At 39.9% G+C, this 10209-nt stretch overlaps 1 gene segment (V, D, J or C); it reads left to right on the top strand.

Moving 5' to 3' along the window:
* The first annotated feature begins 8598 nt into the window (after nt 1–8598).
* On the top strand, nt 8599–9584 carry LOC120240464. The segment is given in 2 exon segments: nt 8599–8753; nt 8940–9584. Coding segments are annotated over 2 exon segments (408 nt in total).
* Nucleotides 9585–10209: the final 625 nt, after the last annotated feature.

The raw sequence follows: 10209 nt of genomic DNA, 5'->3' as shown, positions 1-10209 counted from the left end.
GACTATTACTAGTTTTCAATTTGTGTGTGTGTGCGCTCACATACAGATATATTTTTCTATGAAAAGGACTTATAGTGTAGGTGACATTTATTAATAAATGTATTTTTCTCAACATTATGTTGTAGGTATTTCCATGCCAGGAAAAAAATATATGTATTTAGGTAATCTCTGCACCTAACATGGGACTTGAACTCACAACCCTGAGATCAAGAGTTGCATGCTCTACTGACTGAGCCAGCCAGGTGCCCTCAGGATACATATATTGAGGGCATAATTTTAAGTAATTGCTGGGTTTCCATTATATAGATGTATTTTTTAAATTAATCACTTCTCTTCCATTTAAAAAAATTTAACTTAATTTAATTCCAGTATAGTCAACATACAGTGTTATATTAGTTTCAGTTGTACAATATAGTGATTTAACAATTCCATAAAATGCTCTATGCTCATCACAAGTGCACCCCTTAATCCCCATCACCTATTTCATCCTTAATCAATCACCTTTGGGTATTATTTATAACTAGTCAGTAGTATAGACTTTTTCTGGAGGGGGAGAGAGAGAGGAAGCAAAAGTGAGGGAGAGGGGCAGAGGGAGAGACAGAATCTCAAGCAGACTCTATGCTTGGCATAGAGCTTGACATGGGGCTCCATCTCGTGCCAGGGATCATGACCTGAGCCAAAATCAAGAATCAGATGCTCAACTGACTGAGCTACTCAACGTGTCCTAAGAAAATGTTTTTATGAACATTATAAAGCTGTTGCTTTAATGGAAAGGGAATGGCTTGGATAAGGGAAAAGACATGATACCAAGTGCCTGATTCCCCCGAAGAATTTTTTTACCAAGCTATGACTTCAACAGGAGCATATGAGGCTGCTGATTTTCCAACACTTTACCAGATATGGATATTATTATTTTAAAGTAGTTTCCATTTTACTAAGTGAACATTTTCAGTGTTTTAATTTTCTTTCTTTCAACCTGCGAGTTTACACATTTTGTCATTAAAAAAATACAATAAGATTCGGAAACACTGGGGCACATTACACAGAATAAGAATAAATATTCTTTCATAAAATAAAACATATGAAACAGAGTTTGAAAAACACTCTTCTGGTCCAAGCTACCTTCTAACTGGTCTCTCTTCTCCCAAGGCAGTGTATTTCCCACATCTTCATGACTCAAAAATGTCGACCAGCAGTATTGGAACTTGTGCAGAAGCTCAGGCCCCACCTTAGGCCGTCTGATTTTGACTCTGCATTTTAACAAGATCCCCAGGTGATTCCATCTTTTAGAAGTCTGAGAAGCACCAGGCTAACTGGTAGCCCGAGTGATTGTTTAAAGTGTAAGCTGCCTCTACTTGCCTGAAATGCTTCAGTGGTTTTCTATTGCTCCTATAGTAAAGTACAAACTCCAGGTTGTGATATACAAGGTTCAGAATAATTTGACTCTCTCCTGACTCCTCAATCTTAGCTCTTAATTCTCCCCCTGGCTCTCCCTGCTGCAAAAACACTGATCTCTCGGTTTTCTGAACTTGCCATGTCCTTTACCACGTCTTGTCTTTCATCTGTCTTTTATCTGTCTGAAATGTTCTTCCCCCAAATCTCAGCAAGCTTGACTCATTTTCATCTCTCAGGTTTCAGCTCAAATACCACTTCTGACTTCTGCAGGTGTCTCTGACTACTACAGCCACTCACAGACCTCCTCTTAACTCTATACAACACCCTGGTTATTTCCCTTATGATAGTAATCTCAGCACGCCATTATATTGTTGACTTATGTGTCAATGTGTTTATTACCTATACTTTCAATTAGAATACAAGCTCTATGAGGTCAGAGGTATTATTATTATTATTTGTTCATGGCTTTGTCCTTGGTGCACAGAACAGTGACTGACCCATAGTAATCAGTGATATGAGGCAAAAGAAAACTCAGGGAACTCATTGCTTTATCATTCTACTGAATGAATGAATGAATGAATGAATGAATGTTTTGGCCCTTCTTTCTCTCTCCCTTTTTCCTTCTCATCTCTGCCCTAGCAATTCTCAACCTTGTGTATATTCTTTTTGCTTGGTTATGTGGTACAATTTCATCCTCTCTGGCCCTTACCCCCAGACTCAGATGCTGGCCTTTCTTTGCTCAGTGGGGTCTGTCAAATAATTATATCCACTCAAGGTCTCAGCTTGTCTCCACTCAACTGACCTCATTTTATCAGGTATAATCTGAATGAGCTGGGTCAACTTGAAGGCTACTAACCTCACAGTGAAATATCTAAAAGGAAGGAAGAAAAAAAGATATATCCAAAAGGCTTTTGAAAGTAGAAAAGTAACTTCAATTAAAATAAACATGAGCACACATCAAAGTTTTATTTCAAATTACTGCAAGAGAAAAACTCCTCGGGAAACAAATTCAAATAATTAGGCTGGTTAGAGACATTTCATAGGAGACTAAGTTTTTTTTAAGGAGTCTGATTAAAGATCATTAATTAGTATGGTCAGAAGACTGATTCATAATTATTCTGCTTTTGACTATCTGTGTACGGCTATTAGGGTCCTCACATTATTAATAATCATTTGAGTGTGTAACACTAATTTCCCAGAAGGAGTTTTTATTTCATTAAAATATATCAGAAAATTGCTCTAGCATTTTATCAGAAATGATAATAAGTCCCATATGGGGCAACACAACACATCTTTCAAAAAAGTTCCTTTCTGGACTAGTTTGGGGAAACGTATCTTTATCAAAGGAATTCAAGGCTTTACTATAATATTTATAAATGTGGGAGAGAGGGGGTTTGTCAGGGCTTGGATCTTACCCTTCTCACAAGCTAATAAGCTTATTGTTTCTTTGATGCTGTCATTGAAGACACTGGACTCCTAAGTGGGAGACAAAGAACTTTATCTGTGCCAAGCAAGAGCATTTGCATATTTGCTTAACTTGCTTTTGCCCTTAATTCTCACAGGGTGATATAATGGATGCACAAGGATGCTATGCATGCAGTGGGTTTGTGTCATAGCTAAGGAACACTGAGGTGGGGGAATTTACTACTTTTTTAGCAAGCTGCAAGCAAGCTTGTTTTTCGTGTCAGAGAAAACATGACCTCATTGCTCCAGGTTGCTTGTGACAAGCACAGTCCTAAAAATGGATCACGTTGAGTGGTCATGGCCCTACATTATTGGCACACCCAGCAATATATGAAGTATGAAAGATTCATCGTGTATTGTCTTTCAACAATCACCACTCCAGGGCCTTACGGTGTGTGTTTCTAGAAACACTTCTCATGAATATGCCAGTCCATCAGCCATCCTGATTAATCTGACTGACAGAGACTGAGACTGAATCCATTCAATTAGTTTTAAACAGCAGTTAATTAAAGCTGCTATTAGCAGAACTCTAAGCAGCAGGATGACACCAGTTTGCAATGTTAACCTCATCATGCCTCCTAGGATCTCAGATTCAGTCAACTGTGAATTAGTCCCAGGATATAGACAACTAGGATGTAGTACAATATTCTTTATGGTCCATGCAGGGGAATTTAGACTGACGTACTGATCTCTGGCTTAATTGCGAAAGAGAGAAAGAAAGAAAGAAAGAAAGAAAGACCAAAATGCAACCACACTGTCAACAGAAAGATGTTCTGTGGCCCCTATATCTCTAAACATAGACATACAACTCAAAGGGGCACAAGTAAATCCAGTTTGGGCTTTATTGTTAAACTTGATTAAAGTCAGCATTACATCACTTTGGTTAAGCTATATGAGCAGTACTATTGAGTATCTGCAACCTGTATAGCCATTCATGAGGCATAACTCAAGACCACGTAGATATCAGAGGCATATACACTCATACTAGTTGTGTTGAAAATAGGTTGTGCCAATTTACCTTTTCGTACATGTTATGAAAATGGAAATCCATGTCGTGAAGCTTCCATTGATGGTGTCAGGCACAGCAGAATAGTTCAGGACAGGCCACGTTCATATGAGTTTTTCTGTTTTCATAGACTGTGGAAGAGGATGATGACAAATGAGAGTAGGTCAAATTGCCAACTGCAGCTGTTGCTTGGTCCCAGCTGACTCTATGGCTGATCTGGTACCTTGCAGTATGGGATCTAGCACACAAAAGAGACCATTAATCCCTTCCTTGCTTCTCAGGGTCTAAGATTTTCCTTTCCCAGGGGCCAGGTTGTTGCTCTTTCTCCACTACCACAAAGGTGGTGTGACCTTTCTAGCAGCTAAAACTTTGCCCTAGAGTAACCATAACCTTTTCTAGTCCTTTCTCGATCATGCTCAAAGCTTTTGTATGAAAGGTACAAGCAGGAGGTATAAAGACATTTTCACGCCATTTACAGAGACCAATTATATTTGCCACTTTGGCTGTCCGGGGCCCCTACTCTAACTCTTAGAGTAGTGTACTAAAATAAATGGTAATTATCTTTATGATCAAGGACCACATTTATCCAAACAAAGAATCCAGATGATGGAACTGGAATTCAATTTTAGTACCATTTTGAGTGGACTGCTACTCAGAAGATATACCAACCAAACTGGTCTGAGACTGCTGCTCAGAGAAAGAAACATCGTGCTTTCCATTTCTGGAAAGTTGAAATAGGTCTACTTCCTTCTACTCTTCCTGTTAAGTACAGTTAAAGACCTTGGAACTTATGTAAAAACAAAACACAAAAAGGTGGAGAGAAGAAGACAAATTAGTTAACTAACTTCGGACTTGAGGAATGACAGAGCTATGAATTCCCTGAGGTGTTTTGTTTGTTTGTTTGTTTGTTTGTTGTGGATTTTGTTTGTTGTTTTGCCTCATGTAACCCAACTGAGTTCTGAAGAAGCCAGGTAAGCTGGAAATGCCAATAGATGGAGATTAAAAAGTTCAAGAAAAGGCTTCTCTCTCTACTCAAAGAACAAGGAAAAGGACAATCTAGAAAGACAGAAAAACTTAAGACAATAGCCAGTCTACTCCAGCTCAGCACCACAGAAAGTTACATAGCAACCACGCCAACACTTAAGAAAAATGTAACAAACTTGATAGGAGAGCTCTGTGTCATTGTGTCATTTGAATTTATCCTTGCTCCAACAGCACATCACTGGCTCCATGATAGTCTTTAGATGGCAGCCTGCATTCCCAGTGTGGGTTCCTGGTGGTGGAGGGAGCAGAGCAGACCTTGTTATCAAAGAATAGTGCTTAGCTGTTTTGTCCTGTCAGGTGGCTCCCTAAAGAACTTGGCAAAGCTCTTTGGCAAAGACTTGCCTGTATTTCATATAACTCAGAACTCCCTCAGAGCAGAGAAGTCACTACAGAGAGGAAATTCTCTAAGGAAAAAAAAAAAAATCACCAGAAGAAGTTAAATCAGATTTGAGCAGGTAAAAGAAAGAATCCACAAGCTTAAAGATGGGTCAAATGAAATTACCCAGTCTGAGAGCAGAAAGAAAAAAGAATAAAGAAAATTGAATGGAGCCTGAGAGACCTTGAGAGATTGTAAGATATACCAACAGAAGTGTAATAGAAGTCTCAGAGGGAAGAGAGAGAAAGGGGCAGAAAGAATATTTAAAGAAATAATGACCAAAAAGTTTTTAAATTTGATGGAACATGAATCTACACATTTAAGAATCTCAATAAACACCAAGTAGGATAAAGGTAAAAAAAAAAAAAAAAAAGGCCACATTGAAGCACACAATAATTAAACTGTTGAAAGACAAAGATAAATTGAGAATCTTGAAAACTGTAAGAGAGAAGGGATTAATTACATGCAAATGATACTAATCAGATTAACATTCAAGTTCTCACAGAAACCATGGAAGCCAGAAGGCAGTGGAATGATATATTCAAAGTACTGTGTGGGCACCTGAGTGACTCAGTCAGTTAAGTGTCTCACTCTTGATTTTGGTTCAGGTCATCATCTCACAGTTTGTGAGTCCAAGCCCTGCATCAGGTTTTGTGCTGAAAGCACAGAGCCTGTTTGTGATTTTTCTCTCTCCCTCTCTCTCTGCCCCTTCCCTGTTGGTGCTCTCTCTCTCAAAACAAAGAAATAAACATTAAAAATAAATAAATAAATAAATAAATAAAGTGCTGAAAGAAAAACCTGTCACCCCACAGTTTTATACATGGCAAAATTTTTATACATGGCCAAAAAAAAAAGTTTTATACCTTTCGAAAATAAAGAAAAAATGAAGATATCCCCAGATGAACAAAAGCTGAGATATTCATCACCTGTAGATCTGCCCTACAGGAAATTCTAAAGGGAGTCCTTCAGGCTGAAATGAAATGGCACTAGACAGCAACTTGGAGCCATAGCAAAATAATAATAATAATAATAAACCCTAGAAAAGGCAACTACATAAACAAAGATAAAGCCAGTATTTTTTGTTTGTATCTCCTCTTTTTTCCTGTATGATTTAAAAATCAAATGCATAAACAGCACAGCTATGTTAATGAGAATACAATGGGTAAAGCTGTGTGTGTTTTCATGTATATACAGACCTCGTTTATTGTTGTTTTTAATAGTAGAGCTCATGTATTTCAAATGGACACAACATTACTAGCATCTGCAATATCATGAGATCAATTCCCTTTGAATAGGAGCCTGCTTTGCAGTGCTTTGAGGTTCACAAGACATCTAAAAAATGGACTAGTGTAAAAAATGATGACTACTTAAATCAAATGAGGGAAGGGACTTTGGATTTTCTTTTTGATTGATCACCTTAACACTGTCCTTCAATCATCTGAAGGAGTTCCATTTTTCTTTAGACATCACTAGCCAAAACGGAAACATTTGCAGGAAGGACAGCTTTGCAGCGGTATGATTTAGGTCATTTCGCCAGCACTGACATGACTTTGTATCCACCACAATATTAGGTCCATTAACCAGTTATATTCAGTTTTGTTACAGATCTCTAAAAAGGTCAGGATCCTTCTTAACAAAGACTGCACCTAAGGTCTCCATTTTATTTTTAAATAGACTGTGGAGGTTGCCATTTTCTGTTGTTGTCATATCTTTTTTTAAATGTTTATTTATTTATTTTGAGAGAAAGAGAGAGAGAGCAGCAGAATGGCAGAGAATGAGGGAGAGAGAGAATCCTAGGCAGGCTCTGCACCATCGGTATGGAGCTCGACATGGGGGTTCAAACCCACAAACTGTGAGATCATGACCTGAGCCAAAATCAGGAGTTGGATGCTTAACTGACTGAGCCACACAGGTGCCTTCTCCTTTGGTTTTTACATTTACTGAGAAATGGCTATGTGGTTTCTGCCAAATGTAACGTGCCCTTTGAGAAAGGGGTTTTATTTTATTTTTTTTAAAGTTTACTTATTTATTTTGAGAGAGACAGGAACAGTGTGAATGGGGGAAGGGCAAAGAGAGAAAGAGAGAGACACATGGGGCTCAAGCTCACAAAACCACAAAATCATGACCTGAGCCCACCAAACCACGCAGGCACACTGAAAGGGATTTTAAGATTAACATCTTCTCCCACCTTCTGTTTCCTACACAGTTTTCAGTGGGAACAGGAAGGGCCTGACCAGTGCATCTTGGCTGAATGTTGATTACACGGCTCTTGAACAGAACAGGGCTCCTGCACTGCTGATCCGTAGCCCCCAGCTTCTGCAAGGACACGAGGCAGAAGGGACAGTTGTCTGTGCTTGTTTCTCTGTAGTCTCAATTAAGCTCCTGGCATGTATTGCCCTCTGATAAATCTGGTTAGCTGGCGAGGGTAGGACGGAGATGCAGAGAGAGCAAGACCAGGTCCATAACTTTTGGAAATGAATCCCTAGATACTGGGACTTTCTGGAAGAAAAGGAAATAAGAGGAATCAGACCAAAGAATAGATACACTAGATTTTATACATCATCTAGGCAGGCCCATCCCTTTTCGAGTAGTAGTAGTCATCGTCGTCATCATCTAAATAAGCACTATTTTGACTCACGTGGGTCACTGGTGCCAAACGGTATGAAGAATTCCAAGTTTCTCTAGTCCTTGGCCTTGTTAAAAAATAGTGATCAATTTTGAGGTGGAAACATTTTATTTGGTCAGATTTTATGCTGTTCTTCCTAGAAAGGATTCTTTTGAGTTTGAATAAATTGCTTTAAAAATCGGCGGTGAGGGCATGAGATAGGAAGTGTCGGGCCTGCTGTGGAAAAGAACTCCACAATATGAAATGCTCCCTGAGTCACAAGAACCTCACCGGATGTCTGACACAGAATACTCTGTAGCTGCTTTTTCCGTGCAGGAAGGTGGCTGTTTTCTAGAAGTGCTTTTGCTCAGACAAGTGTTGCCATTTGCTATAAAATATGTACACATACACATCTCCCCCTCCCCACACATGTTGACTTGGACCGTACGGTTCTTAAATTTTTAATTTTATTGAAGTGGCAGATGTTTACGGTTACCAGTTCATATAATAAAGGTCTACATTTTGAACATATTTTGGATCACTATCGTGAGTCCACAAGATGGCAGTGTTTTCTCAGGGACTGAGAAAGCTCTCAAGTTTTCCTGAGAGAGAGAGAGAGAGAGAGAAGACAAGAGGTGGGGCTTGGTGGTGCAGGAGGGGCGGTGAAAAAGACTCTTTTCTTCTAATTGGTAGAACGAATTTTTTCTACGATTCCTAAAGCAGAAGACCTAGAAATGTTTGAGCCAGACTCTTTTTTTTTTTTTTTTCAGGGCTTAAAATTTGAGTCCTCAGTGAACCAGGGGAAGAAAGAATAATGAAGTGCTTGAGAGTTTTCCTAGTGGTCCTGTGGCTTCAGTTAACCTGTGAGTTTTGGGCATCTCTATGGGAATGTAAAGAACAATATTTGGAGTTAGTATCTACTCTGGGCCCTGTGGGTAGAAACATGGAGGGTTGAGGTGGAAGTCCCGTGAAAAATCATTTATATTCTAGAGACTAAGTATCCACTACCCAATGAATCCTCTTGGACTAACTGCTGTCTTTCTGCACAGGGGTGACGAGTCAACAGAAGGGTGTGGAGCAGAGTCTTGTATCTCTGACAGTTCTGGAGGGAGACACTGCCTCTCTCAACTGTAGTTACAGTGACAGTACTTCCCAGTACTTCGCGTGGTACGGACAGTATTCTGGGAAAGGCCCCGAGTTGCTGATGTACATGTACTCCGATGGTGAAAAAGAAGAAGGAAGATTTACAGGGCTGCTCACTAAAGCAAGCCGGTCTCTCTCCCTGCTCATCAGAGACTCCCAGCACGGCGACTCTGCTACCTACCTCTGTGCAGTGAGCGCACAGTGCTCCCCTGGCCCCTGCTGTCTGTACTCAAACCCACTGCTGCCCCAGCAAGGCCTGATGTAGAGCCTAGGCTGCAGGGAAGAGAGATTCTGCTCGCTCTCTAGATGCAAATGGGAATTAAGAGCATTCTCCATAACCATAGAATGTCCCATACCCACGGGCAGGGCGGGGGAGCATGGAAGGGCTTCAGATTTCATGAGAAGGATCTCTGAGCAAGTACCTAAAAGGATTCTACACACGGAGGAGTTTTGTTATGGTGATTAAAGGCCTTCATGGATCAATTATCGAAAACATACGGTATTGAAGGGGGCACCTGAGTGGCTCAGTTGGTTAAGCGTCTGACTTTGGATCAGGTCATGATCTTGGGGTTTGTGAGTTTGAGCCCTGCATTGGGCTCTGTGCAGACAGCTCAGAGCCTGGAGCCTGCTTCAGATTCTGTGTCTCCCTCTCTCTCTGTTCCTCATCCCTCTCAAAAATAAACATTAAAAAATAAATTAAAACATATGGTGTTGAAGATGTCTTAGAAAATGTTGTGAGGAAAGTTGATAACACCGAAGATCATATGAAGACCTCCCTCCCCTACCCCTTGGCACTTTGGAATTGTCCTGCAACATATGTCCAAGTCCAGGAAAAAATGTTGGTGGCCTGAAAGAAATAAGGCCTTGTTATAGATGTTCCAATTACAGGGAAAAAATGTAGAAGTCACATTTATTGTAAAGCTTATTGTGTTCTTTTAGACAGGGCATTGTTGATGTAGTCCAAAGGGTAGGAATACCCGGAAATGGGCAGCTAAGATTGCTGTTCAGTTTTGTTAAATTCTCAATGGCTAAAAGGATGCAACCCAGTCGGGATTTACTTCAAATTCTCATTCTGTGGACTGAAGACTCTTCACAAATATTTCTGAATCATAGAAGAAAGATTTGAAGAGCAGTGAGAAAGGGCAGGAAGCTGTGTTGGAATCACGATATTCTAAT

This window comes from Hyaena hyaena, unplaced genomic scaffold (genome assembly GCF_003009895.1).
Source record: "Hyaena hyaena isolate Hyena2069 unplaced genomic scaffold, ASM300989v1 scaffold_256, whole genome shotgun sequence".
Taxonomy (NCBI): domain Eukaryota; kingdom Metazoa; phylum Chordata; class Mammalia; order Carnivora; family Hyaenidae; genus Hyaena; species Hyaena hyaena.
The sequence above is the reverse complement of the archived record's forward strand: the minus strand, read 5'-3'. Positions and strand labels throughout refer to the sequence as shown.